The 17908-nt window shown below is 43.4% G+C and overlaps 1 protein-coding gene across 4 annotated transcripts in view; it reads right to left on the bottom strand.

Annotated features, from left to right (window-relative positions):
* The window catches only part of MCC (MCC regulator of WNT signaling pathway), a 426733-nt gene that overhangs the window by 209632 nt on the left and 199193 nt on the right, over positions 1 to 17908 (bottom strand). Inside the window, exon 1 of one of the 4 annotated variants that reach the window (XM_019940820.3) lies at positions 14275 to 14334. The exons of the other annotated variants lie outside the window; for them this stretch is intronic. Within the exon in view, the coding sequence (XP_019796379.1) occupies positions 14275 to 14319 (45 nt within the window). The 5' untranslated portion in view covers positions 14320 to 14334. Of the gene's footprint in view, positions 1 to 14274; positions 14335 to 17908 lie in introns of those variants that run through there. 4 annotated transcript variants of the gene reach the window in all.

The following is a 17908-nucleotide window of genomic DNA, read 5'->3' as shown; positions in this document are numbered from 1 at the left end:
CTATTCGAAGAGAACTTGGAAATGGTATATGCCTTCAGGGAATAAGTCTTCACCTATACAATTCACTAAGTATCTGGCTTCTTAACAGTAACCAAAGAATACAGTTTACATGTAAGTTAAATATTTAATTGGTATAAATATACTACTCAGCTCACTGAGGCAAAAATGTGAACATTTTATTTCTGCTTTATAATGAGTACGATTTTGGCCACCATGTTTAAAGCTAACACCACAGAAATGTTTGAGTTTCATACCTCAAAAATACTTTAATAAAATTTAGCTATTTTCCTTGACATCAATGAGTACCACAAGGTGGGTAAGTAAACAGGCAGAATCCATGAAAAGCAGCTGCTTCTACCGGTCATTTATCTTCACGTTCTTAAAATATTTTTAATGGAGAAACCCAGTTAAAAAAAATTGCAAACGAGGAAAACTGGTGCCTCCAGATTTAGGAGGTCATAATATTACCTAATCTTATTTCTGCTAAGGAGAATCCAAGTAAAGTTCAAATCTACAAAAGAGTCATTTACATTAAAATGATAGCTGTTCACTAAGGAAGCCGGTAAGGGGGGAAACACAGAAGCTTCCGGGTTAAAACAAGTAAGTGAATAAGAATCAGTTGTATTTTAGAGAAAGCACAGACACACACATTGGCTACAAGAGAGATAGAAGGTGTCTGAAAAATAAAATGGGGCTTCCTCATTGATCAGTCTCAGCTCTACTGTAATTTCTGACTGATTCAGAAACTTCCAAGGCTCTCAAAGCCAAGACAGGCAGGAGGTTTGATGTGTGTTGGCTGGATGCAAAATACTGCTGGAGATTTAATTTCTTCTAAGGCAAGAGCAGTGAAAAACAATCAGGGTCATCTCATGCTTGAAGGGTCAGAATTGAATTATTTTTCAACAACTGCAGAAAAATAATTTCCATGAATTGAGTACGATGACAGGGGGGTAGGTATAAACTAAAGGAGGCATTCAGAGGTGAAGAAGGAAGTGTGTTTTGTGGATTTTCCCTCCTTTAACAATAATGGAGAGTTCAAATATTTCTGGCTGTTAGACCGGCATCAGACAGACATCAAGAATGCAGCTGTATTTGGCTTCCCACATGGCATAAGCAGCAGTCACAGTAATATACACTCAACTTCACAGTTACTTAAATTTAAAAAGTAGGCAATGCAAGAATTACAAAGCTTTGGGGGTGGGGACACCTGGGTAGTTTAGAATATAAAACGTAGTAAAACATCAATTTACATTTCAATGCCTATCACTGCCAACTGATGTAGACATTCTTAAATCAGGCTGAGGAGATTTTGGCACTTTTAGAAATGGCAGTAACATTTGGGGGAGAAAACTGTTTGTTTTGTAAACAAAGCAATTATATCTGATATAACTGAAAACTGGGGAATAAAGAGGAAAAAAAAGCCACCTAGGCAATCACTTTCCACAACTTATTATTGGCATTTTGTATATTTCATTCCAGTCTTTTTTTTTTCCCCTATTTCCTACGGTGGCAGTTAAACATAACACACAGAAAAACCCAGTTCAGCATTACATTCTCTCTTCTTAAAAAACTCTTCACTAAAGCTGTTGAAACAGAAACAACCTGATCACTTAATCGAAACCAAATTTTGCTCACAGATTTCTCCCCACCTTAAGGTTTTGTGGTGGTAGTTGTTTGTTTGTTTTTAATTCAAAAACAAAGGCTGTTAATGCTAAGACTTCAAAAGTACAGACAAAGCCAGGAGATTAGAAAACATTGTCAACACATTCAGGAATTCCGGGGATTAGCCAGTGTTTGCCCTCCCAATGGGGTGTGGTGAGGACAGGATCCAGTCCTTACCAGGGTTTGACTCAGTCTCAAGGTGATGCAATGTGGCAGCAGGAAACGACTCAGGGTCTCAAATTTATAACAAAATTGTAGTTTCAATTTTTGTTAAACTGTTGTTTAGAACTTAAAACATATTTTCAAGGGAAATAGTACAAGAAAGGGGCTGGGGCGTATTTCTGCAAAATCTATTTAATCCTTGTAGTTTCAAACAAAGTTCTCAAAGATACGGTAACTGTGACAATTCACTGAAGTATGGAAAGAATATTCATCTATCTGTTTATTTCTCACCTGGTCCTTTAATGCCTAGTTTGTGCTTTATAAGGTACAGAATATTAATACAGGAGGGAAAGTATTTAATTTCTAAATATACAGAAATTGGCTATACAGCTGTAAAAACTCAAACTACTTATTTGTTAGACAGAGAAGTTTGAAGACCATTAGTTTTAAACAGTAACACCAGCATTACTCTTGTTTGCTACCATACTGATAACAAGATTTTTTTATAAAAATATGTCTCCTGTTTCAGGTGGGACAGCCCCAGGAATATATCTGTCATTGGAACATCCCATGACACCGTGGGTCTCTTTCAGAAATAAATTGAGTAATGGGAGTTTGGAATCCCAGAAAAGGGGTTCTGAGAGGAAGCAGGGCTACTTCATTTCTCCAGGGGGACTTTCATGAAGCAGTGGTTCTTAATCTCCTTCAGTTCAGCCCCCTCTTAATCTGACAAGTGGAATGGACCTTCTGCTTACACATGTTCAGGGGTTTGATTGATGTACTTGTTGAAACCACTCATGGATTCCTGGGACCATGATCCCAGGAAGCAGTACGTGGCCTCAGCCACAACTAGACAGGATCTCAGTTGTCAAGTCCGGATGGGGACTTAAGGTCCAATAATACATCCAAGTGCAGCTCATTTGTGGCAAATCCTCCACTGGGAAATGGCTTGTGTGGATAGAGCCTCAATCTGGGATGCTCATCTTAGTCAACCACGGTGTATACACTCATTTGTCACACACACATTTCTCATTTGTCAGATTTCCCACGGCGAGCTGCCAACTCTTCTCTGGGTGAAATCCAAACATGGAAGACAGAGTTCTGGTTCTGTGCCAGGTGCTACCAGTTTTTGATCATTACCTGGTCTCCTATTTCCAACTCAGTTTAGCTGATTGATTCTCCACATGGAGCCCACGTTGAGCTTTAAGATACAAATCCCATCAGGTCATTCATTATATTGTTTGTATCCTCCCATGGCTCCTCTCTGCCTACTTTAAAAAGTCCAAACCCTGCTCCTTTCTGGTTTCCTGTTCTGCAAATTTAATCTTTCTCAAGTGACTGTACTTTCCATGTATGAAGCAGAGAGTGGTGAGGAGCTGTTGTTACTGCCCATCCTGTTCCTTTTGGGGAAAACTTTCCCTTCTGTGTGGTTGCCAGAGGGCTGCTGCCTGAGCAAGGACAGTCATGATACCCACTCCCCATAGGGGCTGGTCTGGGGTCAGAACTGACCCAAGTGAACCTTCCCTGAGCTCGACATGCACGAGCACAATGAACAGAAGTGCAGAGAGTCAGGTATGAATCTAACAGCTGGGTCTCAGGATCTAGCCAAGGTCACTCATAGACTTACAAGTTATATGAGTTAATTTTGTTGTTGTTGTTTTAAGCTAACTTGGAATAGGTCCTCAACTTGCAACTGAAATAAACCTAGAATTCAGACCGTACTGAACTGACCCTCCTATGACAGATGCACCATCTGTTTATAAGGCTATAGGAGTAAATATGTCTGGATCGTTCAACAAAATAGGACGTAAGGACATCACACAGTCCATGATTCCCATGTTCGAGTTTATAAAGCTTCACTGAACGTCCTTCCTCTAATACGGCTTGTTTTATAGTTCAGTAGGACTTTTTACAGTGAGCGTAGTTTCAATGGAAATGGCCCGGATAACACATTTCCCTCCCGTAGAACGCTGAATGCTAACTGAAGCAGAGTTTCTAGTCCTCTAACCTGTACTTCACTCAGAGCAAACCGGGCCATCTCATGAGCACGTGGGTGTGTGCGCTACAGCCAACAAGCATCTGTTCTCCGGGAGCCACAGCCTCGGGACCAGAAGAGCTGAGAACCGGAGCAGTCCCCCAGGCTACACTTTACATGCAAGCAACGACATTTCATGGGGACTTCAGTTACCATGTGGTTGTGGGTCTCCAGGTCTAGATGGAAGACCATGGAGGGAGAGGCGTGTGGCTTTTACACAAGCCGTCCTCCCCTTAGCTGGCTGCATGTGCGCTGGGAGTCACAGAATGCGGACCTATAAGGCACTGCAGAGACCAGGCCCTCATGCACAAATAAGGAGCTGGGTCCTAGAGGGGGAATAATTCAACTCAGAGCACCGCAGAGTCAGGTGGGAGGAGACTCCAGTCCCCGACCCACAAGGGACGTGCTCGTGGGGACATCCAGCTGCCTCTAGAACACAAGTGCCAACGTGCTGCCATGGGCTTTGCTTGCCCTATAAATCTGTTGGATCAGAGACTGAGTAACGTCGGCAGATCATTTAGAAATTATGTAGGAGTATCTTGAATTTCATAATAATAATAGGGTTTAAGTTACATGACATATTGATATAACACTGTATAGAAACTCAACTAACTTCCAGCCTTTTCTCTGGAGCACGATAACGGGCCGCTGGTTACTCACCCTACTCACCTCTTCTGTGCAAAGCCATCCAGATGATGGCAAAATCCACCCCGCCCCCTCCCCCAAAAAAGACCTAAAGAGAAAGGTGAGGGCAAGAAATAGGAGGGAAGACAGCAGAGGAGCCATTTCAACAAATTTGGGAAGACAAAGCAGAGCGATCCCTGAGCTAACTTCCCCACTCTGCTGTAGCCTCTGAAGAACCTGCAGAGGGGGTACTGAGAACAAACTGCTCTCACAAAACTCCAAAGAGGCGCAGGCCTGCAGACACCGTGTACCGCGGAGGACAGGAGTGAGACGTGAGACTAGAAGTGAAGGGACCATTTGAAAGTTTATCTAGACAGAGACTGGACCCCACGTCTCAACCTTAACCCTTCACAGTTCTAGGACTGTGTCTTCTAACCTTGAGCTTCTTCCCTCAACAACAGAGAACCCCGGGCAAAGTCGGGTATGAGGACTGCAGACCTCAGGCACTATGGGCAACACAAGTGAGGCTTGGATTGAGGGGGGGGGGGGGAAGGGGTATTTTTAAAATTATGCATTCTGAGCTCTGGGATTCAACTGCTGTTTTCCTTTCCCGAAGTTTTGTTTCTTCAAATGTAAGAAGCAGACACCCTTAAAGAAGGAAGTTAAGAGAAATCTTCTCTGGAAAAACTAAGAAAAAAATCTCCAGTTACTGTATAGACATTCAAGTTGGCAAAATAATTGGCTCCAAAGCCCACCTGTTGGCTAGTGTACCCTGCTCCACAGAGCTTCCAATTAGCTTCTTCACATTTTTAAGTAGGAGCAGAGGACCAAGAGCACCATACATACATTTCAGGAACTCCTCCAACAGAAGACAGACCAAATCAAATAATACAGTGTAAAGGGAAAACTCTCCCTCTCATAAACCACACTTCATTTCTTCCATGACCTCTCACCCCTTACCAGGAGTAACCTAACACCCCCCACCACAGCCATCTTTGGCAAGCAGACCAATATGCATTGTATACCTGGATTCATTCACAATATTCTGAGCATCAACAAGGCATCAACAAATTCTTTCAGGATATCATCTGACTTCCTGTGTGTTAGGAGACAGCTAGGCTAAACTTGGGGAAGAGGCCTTCTGTGGTATGTCACAAGGCATCCATTCTGGCTTACTCAACACTCATGCAAATTATTGATAAGTATGTCAATGGTATGGTTCTCAAATGTCTAGATGACACCACTCTAGGAAGGACAGCCAGCATATATGCTGACAGAACAAGGATCCTTCCCAAACCAAATTGTAAATGACAGGCAGAGTAAAGGACAAAATTGACTGAATCAAAAATTGTCTTACATTCATGTTTTTAGAGAGTTATACAAATAGAGGGAGATATGAATTACTAAGAATTATTAATAAATTAAGAATATAGACAAATGGAACCTAATTAAACTTAAAAGCTTTTGCACAGCAAAGGAAAAGACAACTCAGAATGGGAGAAAATATTTGCAAACGAAGCGACCAACATGGAATTAATCTCCGAAATATATAAACAGTTCATGAAGCTCAATATCAAAAAAACTAACAGCCCAATCAAAAAATGGGCAGAAGATCTAAGTAGACATTTCTCCAAAGAAGACATACAGATAGCCAAGAGGCATATGAAAAGATGCTCAACATTACTATTAGAGAAATGCAAATCAAAACTACAATGAGGTATCACCTCACACCGATCAGAATGACCATCATCAAGAAAACCTACGGACAATAAATGCTGGAGAGGGTGTGGAGAAAAGGGAACCCTCCTACACTGTTGGTGGGAATTTAATTGGTACAACCATTATGGAGAACAGTATGGAGGTTCCTTAAAAAACTAAAAACAGAGCTACCATATGATCCAGTAACTCTACTTCTGGGCACATATCCAGAGAAAACAGTCATTTGAAAAGATACATGCACCCCCAATGTTCACTGCAGCATTAGCCAGGACATGGAAGCAACCTAAATGTCCACTGACAGAGGAATGGATAAAGAAGATGTGGTACATATATACAATGGAATATTACTCAGCCATAAAAAAGAATGAAATAATGCCATTTGCAGCAACACGGGTGGACCTAGAGATTGCCATACTGAGTGAAGTAAGTCAGTCAGAGAAAGACAAATACATGATATCACTTATATGTGGAATCTAAAAAAACGGTACAAAAAAACTTATTTACAAAACAGAAATAGTCACAGATGTAAAAAAACAAACTTATGGTTACCAGGGGGAAAGGCGGGGGGGGTGGGGGTGGGAGGAGGGATAAATTGGGAGATTGGGAATGACATACACACACTACTATACATAAAATAGATAACTAATAAGGATCTACCGGAGAGCACAGGGAACTCTACTTGATACTCTGCAATAACCTATATGGGAAAAGAATCTAAAAGAGAGTGGACAGATGTATGTGTATAACTGATTCACTTTGCTGTATAGCAGAAACTAACACAACATTGTAAATCAACTATACTCCAATTTAAAAAAAAAGAAATTAAAAACAGAAAAACATGACCTCAGGAATCTGCTTCCTACACATTCAGTGACTCTTCTATAAAACGGTTCCCCAAAGACTAACACCATGTTGGACGGCAGCAGGAGAAGATGAATGCTGAGGCGCTGAGGGCCTTCTGTGCACTGGCGCCCCACGGCTGGACCTGGCTGAGATAGCTCACAGGCACCGCGCTTCAAGAGGGCGCTGGGGGCTTCCCTGGTGGCGCAGTGGTTGGGAGTCCGCCTGCTGATGCAGGGGACACGGGTTCGTGCCCCGGTCCGGGAAGGTCCCGCATGCCGCGGAGCGGCTGGGCCCGTGAGCCATGGCCACTGAGCCTGCGCATCCAGAGCCTGTGCTCCGCAAAGGGAGAGGCCACAACAGTGAGAGGCCCGCGTGCCGCAAAAAAAAAAAGAGGGCGCTGGACAGGGCAGCACGTGACAGACAAGCGCCACCAGACTGGCACAGCTTAAGACTGCACAGGCTGAGGAAGTGTGCGCTTCCCACGGAGGGGCTTGAGAAAGCGTTCTCTCCAATCTCACCAAGAGGAACAGAAAACTGTGCCATGGGAAACTGAGGAGGTGAAGCTGTGACTTCACAAAAACCAGTAACAAGAGTCAGACAGGACCAAGAGACGTGAACACGCACCCAGCTACAGGAATCGGTGGTAGAGGGTGTTCCCACTCCCCATTCAGACTAGGATCAGCAAATAAATCCAGTTCACAGTGAGATGCCACGTGGGGAAACTCTTCTGTTTCTAGTCAGTTATTCATTTTACAAATTTAAGCCAAAACATCCAGTCGAGTAGTCTACTGAATTCTGAAAATAACAACATGCCTTCTGTATCCCTCATCTTGCAATCGATACATTCCAGAAGCCCAGGTCTAAAAATGGCTGTCTAACCACGATTTCCTTTTTCTTTCTTTTTTTAATGGGATGGTATCAAGTACTGGCATGATCTAGAATTTTACTGCAGTTACAACAGCCCATTTCCGTTACGGAATCATCAGCCCATATAAAAGGTCAAGAAAATGCTATTGTATTAAAAGAAACAATTATTAACTCACATGGCCACAAAGCTGTGACAGATACAGAATAACCATGAGTACCAACTTCCAGCCTGGCACCCAAGGCCCTGCAGTGGGGCTCCTGGAAGCCCAGTTCTCAGGGCTGTCCCTCCTTCACCTCATATGGCAGCCAAGAGACCCCACATCCTACATTTCTCTATCTCCTTTCCTTGCTTCAGGCTCTCCCACCCATTCAACACCGAGGTCGACCCACATGTGAGTTCTCTACACGATGCTTTGCAGTGGATTAGAACACGAAATACCCAGCAATGGTGAGCACGTACCAGGATCCCCTTCTACTGTGCAAGCAAAGTAAACATATAAAAATCTGGTTAAGATGTTTCTTTGGATAGTATATATGGAAATATTGAAATTATCTAAATAATTGATTGACACATCTGGCTTATCTAATAAACAAATATCCAAATGGGAACATGCCTCTGTGACTCCCAAATTATGTATGTAATGTGATTATGATTGTTGGCCTCAGTTGCTGATATACTTCTAACAACACATGGGATGATCATCTATGTTTCCATGAACTATAAACAAAATAAATACCCACAGATAAGTGATCTGCAAGTAGACTTAAATACTAAAGCCTATAGGAATAAACTAAATGTATTTTGATCTTCCAATAGTTACACTTTGAGTAAATGGAGGAAACACTCCACATTATATAATACTTGATATAATCTCTGGAATTGGAGAGAGAATGCATTAAACATCTGCTCTGAAGTTTAGCCTATACATTTCGAAACTTTAGATGTGTCAGCTTAAAAAAAGAAAAAAGCCTTAAATAACATTTCTAAATAAATTTGGCTACTAGGAATATCTCTTGTGACTGAGAATTTACTTAGTCAGAAAGATAAAATGTCAGACTCCAAAAGGAAGGAAACAAAATTAGTGCAAATCCATAACCACTCTCTCACTGGAGAAAGGATTTCACTAAGTGAATTTACTGAGTTCTGCCTCTTGGAGGTTAGTAGTATAGATAGCTCAACAACGGGAAGAGATGCCTCCCTAAAGTAATTAGGAAAATAATGTTTCACTTTACTGCTATCTCCAAACACCACACCTATATTTTCTTATCAGTAAAACACTCCCTAAGTATGTACAAAATTTAAGTCCACTGTGACAATAAATGTGTCAGATAAAAATCTGAGTTTTCCTTTGTTGTTCCACCAGCAATGTTGCCCACAAGTATACAAAAATTAGTATCAATTAGTCAACATGGGTTAAAAAAAATTATACAGACTTGCTGGATTAAACCATCTGGGTAGCTCTTGCTTCTGGAAAGCACATAAAAATATTTTTTTCCATGGAGGTTCAACCCAAAGACCCTTGAGGAGTGAACCACAGAAATATCTTATTTCCTCTTTTTTGTGTTGTCCAAGTCATCTGGTTTCTTTTTTTCCACCCAACTGAACATTTTAAGTTGATTAAATTAAATGTGCTGAAGCCATCGGCCATCCAACTAGTCAGAGAAAGGTTAGCAGAGTGGAATACAGTCTTTGCCACAATATCTTTGGAGCAATCAAGGACATAAAGCCTATAAGAAGTATACCACCAGGGTATGGCGCAGTGGTTAAGAATCCGCCTGCCAATTCAGGGGACACGGGTTCAAGCCCTGGTCCGGGAAGATCCCATATGCCGCGGAGCAACTAAGCCCGTGCGCCACAGCTGCTGAGCCTGCACTCTAGAGCCCTCGAGCCACAACTACTGAGCCCACGTGCCACAACTACTGAAGCCCGCGCACCTAGAGCCCGTGCTCCTCAACAAGAGAAGCCACCGCAATGAGAAGCCCGCACACCGCAACGAAGAGTAGTCCCCACTTGCTGCAACTAGAGAAAGCCCGCGCGCAGCAACAAAGACCCAACGCTGCCAAAAATTAAAATAAATTTATTAAAAAAAAAAAAGAAGTATACCACCAGGGTAAAAGTTAGTTTGGAATTCAGTGTAAGAAACGGGACTCCTAGCGATTAACGTTGAAGTTGTGTCATCACGCTGCAACCTTCCTGGGGACGTGCAGCCTCTCAGTTTCAGTAACACATGTCTGACAAACCTCATAGTTTTATTTTAATCCCCTCCCCCTAAAAGATGGAAAATCCAAAGAGATCCAAGCCATAAAAAACTCCTACTGAGACAATTTAAAACCCATTCAATCACAGCAACTGCCACTTTGAAAGGAAAAAAAAAGTCACTAGGACTAAGGGCCAACAATGTAATCAACATCTAATGGGATCAGAAAACGTCTGGATGTCTGGGCTTCACGATGACATGGGGGCCAAGGAGAGCAGTATTACTTCAGAGGTTTTAGAAAAAGATCTTGTTAGAAAGGCTTTGAGATACGGTCCTAACCAAAAATATTTCCCGAGGCGAAGATGGGGAACGAAAAAGAATGAAGTTTCTGTAGAAAAGAGAGACATGTGGATTCAGTTATAGAAGATGGTTTTCTAGAAGAGAATTGATAAACAATGGCAGGGAAAAAGCATGTAGCCAGAATTTTGAGACTCTGTGTAGCAACTCAGATTCTAGAAGTTTTAGAGTTCCAGAGACAGTTATGTTTCTGCTTGCCTGCCCCTAATCAGAGATTTAGTACAATGAAATCCCTACCCATTGAAGTATTTTTTAAAATTGATAAGTGGGAAGTCAATTCATTCTTCCAAAAGCAGTTTCTCGTGAAAAGTAGCCTCATCTTGATTTAGAGGAAGAGAAATATAAAGGGGGAAAGCTTATCCCAGCAGAAAGAAGGGCAGTGATATATCATGGAACTGAAAGGAATTCAGATTATGTCTTCCAGATTGAGGGGTGGCGTGGGGAAGAAGAGGGGGACTTCATTTTTAGGAGAACAGGAAGGCCAAGTGATGACTTTGCTAAGTACATGCTACTTGCCAGTTCAACCAGGAATTCGGAGGAATGGAAAGAAGTGGCAGCTAATCCTATTTAGGACACAGACAGAGGCTGACAGCCAAGTAAATGAATCCTAGGAGGAGATATTGTCTTTTGTTTCCAGTTGTGAGCTCTTCATTATTTTTTTTTTTTTTCCAAAAGTTGTCTCATCACTTTCTGTGATTGTGTTTAAGGAAAAATCCTTCCACTTTATTTGTGAACTCTCCATCCTGTCTTTATTAAGTTACACATTGCTTCTGTAAACCACTCTATTCTCCTTCTTAATCATAACAGGGAAGCGGAGACTGCAGTGCAGATATCGTTTCCAAATCCAATCCCTGGAGTCATTCATATAACATTAGGTTTAGGACCTGAGAAATGGCTTCAGCTCCCTTCATAGTTAAGTATGCAGAAATGGAGGCCCAGAGAGATGAGGAGATATGGCCAGGTTCTCTGTGCTTGTAGAGGCGGAAGTAAGATCCTAACCCAGTTTTCTCCACTTGGTTCATTGTTCAGTCCATTATGGAACCCATTCTTTCTACCTTTGTTCTGAAATGGTCTGATGAAGAAGATGCTGGACATTGGAGATGGAGTCTTAAGACATGACCCTTGCCCTGGAGCAGTTTACAACTGGGCGGACACATGAAAACACAGCTGATAATATGGTCAGTGAAAACTCCTAGAGGAATCCAAAGAGGGAAGCTTTGCCAACAGGCAGGGCCAGCAGAGGAAGGCTTTGGTGGAGAAAGAGTAAAGAACAGGTGAGGGCCAGAGGAGACCACTCTAAGTGGGGAAGGGAAATGCGGGTACAGTCCCATCCCCAGCACACATAGATAGATGTTGGAATGACTCATGATACATTTAAGACAACAGAGAACAATGTGAACAGAGATGAGAAGGAAGGAGAAAAACTACAGAAAGCCTTCAGTGCCAAGCTATGAAATTTGGACTGTATTCATCAGACTGGCTGTAAAGATGTCTGTTGGTACAGATAGAAGTTTTAGTAAAAATAAAAGTGATGTGTACAAGGCAGCCTTTTAGGAGAATAACTCTGGAAATACAGTGCAAGATAGACTGAAGAAAGACTAGAGTCAGGGAACCTGGGGAGAGGAGTTCAGGTATGAGAAGGTGGGGACTGGTAAGCAGAGGAAGGAAGGACCTTTCTTCCTCAAAGAAAGGTCAATGGGATTTGGCCATCAACTGGATGCGGGCAGGAAAGGAGATGGAGGAATCGAATTAGGCTCCAGATTCTCAGGTACAGATACGAGAGGATGGTGTCTCCCCGACCAGAGAGAGCGATGTCAAATGCTGAACCAAAGCTCTGGAAAGACACCAGGAAGCATACTGTTGGGTGTCATACAGAAGAGCCAAACCCTGAGGGTGACTGAGTCATGCAAGGAGTCCCAGAGCTCAGCCTGTGGTGCAGGCCATTGTCAGGGGGCAGGAAGAAGCAGGAGAAGTCAGGGAAGGGAAAACACAAGGAAGAGCCTCAGGAGGAGGTGAAGGACGAAAGGCAGGAGGGAGCTTCATGATAGCACTAAATGCCCAGGTAATCAAAGTCAATGGACACAAGAGAAAACACACTGGACGAGGTGATTAGAAGATCATGGATATTAGAAGAAAAAGTAAGAAAGCCGTTGGTAAGCAATGAAACAAAAAGAGACATGGGAATATGAATAATCTACATTGATTATTTGTGAGTAAGAAGTAAAACAGCAAAATCTAAAAGGCAGTGAGATAACAGAAGGCTCTGTGCACCGTGATTCCGGAAACCAGAGATTTAACAGTGATACCAGCTCCCCGGTGCTGAGCATGAAACACGGGCCCTGCACTGTGCTCCGCGTTTGACCTGTGTTAATGAACTCTGCCCCTACAACAGGTCTGCAAAGTGAGTCCTATTAGTCCCTTTTTTTTTTTTTTTTTTTGCTGTACGCGGGCCTCTCACTGCTGTGGCCTCTCCCGTTGCGGAGCACAGGCTCTGGACGCGCAGGCTCAGCGGCCATGGCTCAGGGGCCCAGCCGCTCCGCGGCATGTGGGATCTTCCCGGACCGGGGCACAAACCCGTGTCGCCTGCATCGGCAGGCGGACTCTCAACCACTGCACCACCAGGGAAGCCCAGTCCCATTTTTTAAATGTAGAAACTGAGGCACTGAGAGGTTCAGGAACTTGTCCAAGGTCACAGGCTAATGCATGGTAGACCCACGGGTCCCAGGCTGTCAGGCTGCCCTCATCTGCACCCTTAGTCACTGTGCTCTTCTCCACCAGGTACTGTGTAACCTTGGACAAGGACAGGTCTTTCGAGCCTGTTTTCTCACCTGGAAAATACGATTAGGCATCACTGATACCTGACATTTCCAGCCTTAACATTCTAAGATGCTGGGGCTCTGTGTTAGAGGCTGCCTTTGAAAAGTCTTTAATGAAAGACACAACTTCTTTCCCTTTTTTGGGTTCTACCCATCTCAACGAGACACTTCACTGTATTTACAATGAAGCCAGGAACCCAACAGAGGGTGCTAACCCTGGCTTGCATCTTCTTGCTTTCAACAGGCAGCTGGAGATTAGAGTCACCCTGGAGGATGTGAATCAGACCAAGCGCAGTACTAGGTTTTCTCATGTGTTACCACTGCCTCACTGCTTCAGTAAATATAAATTTTATACCTAAGCGAAGCTGATATATGAGGACAGTGTAAGAAATGATCCGGCTGCTTCTGCAATTTCCTTAGTGTGGAAACCCTGGTGGTCTTCTAAACACTAACGGGACATAGGTCACATCTTCTTGGTCCAATACATTTACCATAGTAAAGGTACTGTCACCATGCTATCCCACGGTAATAGTGAGGTTCTGATTTTAAAAAAAATTTTCTGCACCAGGAGCAGGACAGAGCAACGTTGGCTGGTGCTTGGCGCACAGGCAGCAATCTCTCTCGTGTAAATGCCTGACTGAACACCACTCTCTCCTCTGCTGCCTCAGAAAGGAAACGATGAGCTGATGGAGAGCAAAGCCAAATCCCTGTTGTTTACTCTACAACAATTATTCTCCTTCAAATGCCAATCCCAACAACATAAAGATCCACTTAGAATCAAATGAAACACAGAAAGATCAGGAAGTCAGGGGAGAGATGAGGACAGTAAGACTTCCCTACATGCCTGAGGACAAGTCAGAAAAAAAAACAATTCCTCACGGCCCCATCTTCCCAGCGTCCAAGCTGTATACTAACTCATTCTTTTCCTTCATAGCTTTCGGTGATGACGAGATTTCCTTTCACATCTGGCAAGCCCTTACCCTCTACTTACATTCCAACCCCATTCTTTCCAGCCTCCGCCCTGCTGCTGTTCCATTAGTTATTTCCTCTCCTGTGTATCTTCTCCCTTCCTTCTGGTTCACCCCACCAATGTGCTCAGGTAGATCTGGATGTCTCTGCACTTCTGTGTTACGGGCATGTAGAACACACCTGCCTCTGTTGGGTTTCAAGGGCAGGAAGCAGAGCTATGCAGAGCGGCATGCTTCCTCTCCCTTTCAGTCCTGCTCAACCAGAGCCAGTCTGGACACGTTTATCAGATGGATGAAGATGACCTTCAGGTCCTCTTACCCACTGTGCCTTATTCTGGTGTCACTGTCTACCCATAATCCTTCAGTTTTGCCATTTGCTAAACCAATCCTCTGTGATGTTACTAGCCTCTTCACACTCCAAAACACAGTCCTTAAGAAGGAAAACAAAACTGGTTAAAGAAAAAAGAAATATTGTAGAATTTCAGGAATCACTAGCAAAAAATAAGAAACCTCCAGAAGGAACAGAACTTCCCTGGCATTCTGAAACCCAGACAGAAAAGACTGTCTCCCTATAAAGCCAGTCTTGCTTCCCATAGTGTCTCCAGATGCGCGGCATACAGAGGTCAGTGAGGACTCGCCAAGTGTCCTAAGTGACACAGGACATCAGGTCATTTTTTGTTTGTTTGTTTTTTGCGGTACGCGGGCCTCTCACCGCCATGGCCTCTCCCCTTGCGGAGCACAGGCTCCAGACGCGCAGGCTTAGCGGCCATGGCTCACGGGCCCAGCCGCTCCACAGCATGTGGGATTTTCCCGGACCGGGGCGCGAACCCGTGTCCCCTGTATCGGCAGGCGGACTCTCAACCATTGCACCACCAGGAAAGCCCCCATCAGGTCATTTTATCAAGAAGAAGAGTCCAACCGAAAGACAGGGAGGAGCCCTTTCCGCAGGAGAGTCAATGACTGCTCGAGTGTCGGAGATGGAAATGCTGCCTTGAAGATCAACAGTTCAACCTCCTTAGTTTACATGAAAGGAAACAGGGATGTAGAGGAAATCTGCTCAGTGGTCACACAGCAGGACACAGACAGTGCTGGGATTAGAGTCCACGCTCCTTGGGTCGCCATCCCAATTCGCCCTGCTACCAGCACACTGCCTCCCGACCTCTGTTCTTTTACACACTGAGACATGGACCTTTATAAACTAACACAAGTCTGTAATCTTGTGTTCTTGCTATTGGAATCCAAACATCAATCACAAAGTTATGTCACACTTCCTGAGGAGTACATGGAATTGTTTATGTAAGCGGTGTGGGGAATTCGGATCAAATGGTCAGTGAGTGATTCAAAACTGAAGACAAAGACGGCCAACACTGGAAAATGCATGTGCCTTTTTCTAATGGGCTAGATTCCAAACATGTGTAATACTACTCCTTCTACTTCCTACGTTTTGGTGACTGGAAATCTTGGGGTTAGTCCAAGGTCAACCTACATGCACAAAGGGAACTCCCTAGGATGGGCTTAGAAAAAAAACATGGCCCCACAAACAGGTAAATTTAGGGCACATCACTCCAATAAACTATCTCAACTGATGATTTTTGTTCCAAGTGTTATGTCGCACAAGGGATATATACCTTTTCCTTATTGGCTTAAGAGGCAGAGATTTTATCCGGAAGGATTTCTCAGGGTACTCCCTCAACAATACAATCAAAACTGCTTTATTCAGCTCTCCTTTCCTGCATGTTAACGCATCGCTATTGGCCAGAGGAAAATAAAGTTATCCAGTCTCTTAGCTTATGAACCTCAGAAGATTTCTAGTTGTCACCTCGTTGCCTTTGTGAATGGCAGCTGTGGTGACCACATCATCAGGAATATTTACTTAAGTATGGCCAAGCCAAAAGGTATTCTTTTTAATAACTTTTAATCAGTACGGCCTGCATTTTTCTTTTTAAACAAAAGATCAAGCATTGCCTAGGTTAGATTCCAACCTTTTAGAATTTAAATTTCCACGTTATCCCATTTGTTTATGCTTGGAAAAAAAGTGCCAACAGAGAGTGTACTAAGAAAAACCTTAAGATAGCAACAGCTGCTCTGATAGTTTGGAATCCTTGGCAGTGGGGTCTCTAATAGCCTGGATGACTAATGGAGAGCTGCGGGGTCCTGGCAGGTAACTGAGTGAGTCACAAGACCTGTGCCCAGCGGAGAAGGTATGGCCTGCCTACAAGGGCGGCAGCTCTTCAGGCTTGGCCAGTTACTACAGTGAGGAAGACCATCTCAGTGCAGCCAGATCTTCCTCTTCCTCAGGAGAAACCATGCAACCAGGGTTAGGGGAGGTCTCAGCTTTGTAAAATGTTAACTCAAGTAGAAGACAAAACACTGTGCCTGAGTGACTATGCCCACGGGCTAGACTTGGTTGCCAGTTGGCAGAGGGAAGAGGGAAGAGGGAATAATGCATATTCCATGCTACGGGAAGAGGGAATAATGCATATTCGATGCTACTGTTAAAATTACTTTTGAGTGTTAGTCTCAAATCCTCCAGTGGCCTGAGGGAATGTGTAAAAGCAATAGGAACATGAGCAGAGACAGCCAATTATTAAGGTTTTATGGACATCGGGGACAAATGAAGCATTCACTTTCTCTGTAAAGTCACTGGGTTAATGCAAATAAAACCCCACCCTCTGTCCACTACCAGATCGACCTGGAGGCTTACTCTGTTTTCTCCCTAACCCAATTCCCCCATTTACTCCGGCCTCCCCTGACATCTTACCAACACCAAAGCAGTGGCTGGATCCTGTAACTCCTTCTGGAATTCTCATTGTCTCACCCCTCATTCCCAGCCCATGGCCTCAGTGCAGACCCTTAGCCATGGCTTAAACCACTAACGGCACCAAGGCTCCCCCAGACTCCAGTTTCTCTCTCTTCCTACCTCACTCCAACCCTAGCCCCTTCTACACACAACTACCGAAGTGAATTTTCCTCAATGTCCACGTGGTAAATTCTCTGGAAGTATGCAGGAAACTGCTGACAGTGGTTGCCGCTGGGAGGGGGGCTTGGAGAATCGGGAGCCTGAGTTTGAGGAAGGCTTGTTTTCCCCTGAGTCTCCTTCTATACTTTTTGAAGAATTTTTCTCACCATGTGAGTCTCACTTTCTCAAAAATATAGTAAGTTTTATGACGTTAAATATTAGTATCTCATTCTGATGTTTGATCCTTTGTCTGGAAAATGTGTATGATTGTGTCTTCTACTGCTAACAGGTGGAACAGTTCTCAGAGCTTTCTGAGAATCTATCTCCTGGGTTATAATCCTCAGTTTGGCTCAAAGTTCCCTTATTTCTTCTTTAAAAAAAAAAAAATATATATATATAGATAAAATATATATATATACATATAAAATATATATATACACATATAATATATATATGCATACATATATAAGTTTAGAAAACTGTATTGCTGCAGGAACTCTAGATTGAGAAGCAAGACATCTCTTCATCACAACCCACTGAGGTACATCCATGGGCTAAAGATTTTTTTAAGTGAGATGAGATAAGATTGAGAAATAAACCACAGCTGAGCTTGGGACACATCCAAGTGAAGGCAAGAGCGGAGGTGGAAGATGGTAGGAAGGTGAAATTAGTAGTGTAGACACTGGAAGGGGCGTCTG

This window comes from Tursiops truncatus, chromosome 3 (assembly GCF_011762595.2).
Source record: "Tursiops truncatus isolate mTurTru1 chromosome 3, mTurTru1.mat.Y, whole genome shotgun sequence".
Classification (NCBI taxonomy): Eukaryota; Metazoa; Chordata; class Mammalia; order Artiodactyla; family Delphinidae; genus Tursiops; species Tursiops truncatus.
Note: the sequence above shows the minus strand (reverse complement) of the source record. Positions and strands in the feature narration are given on the sequence as shown.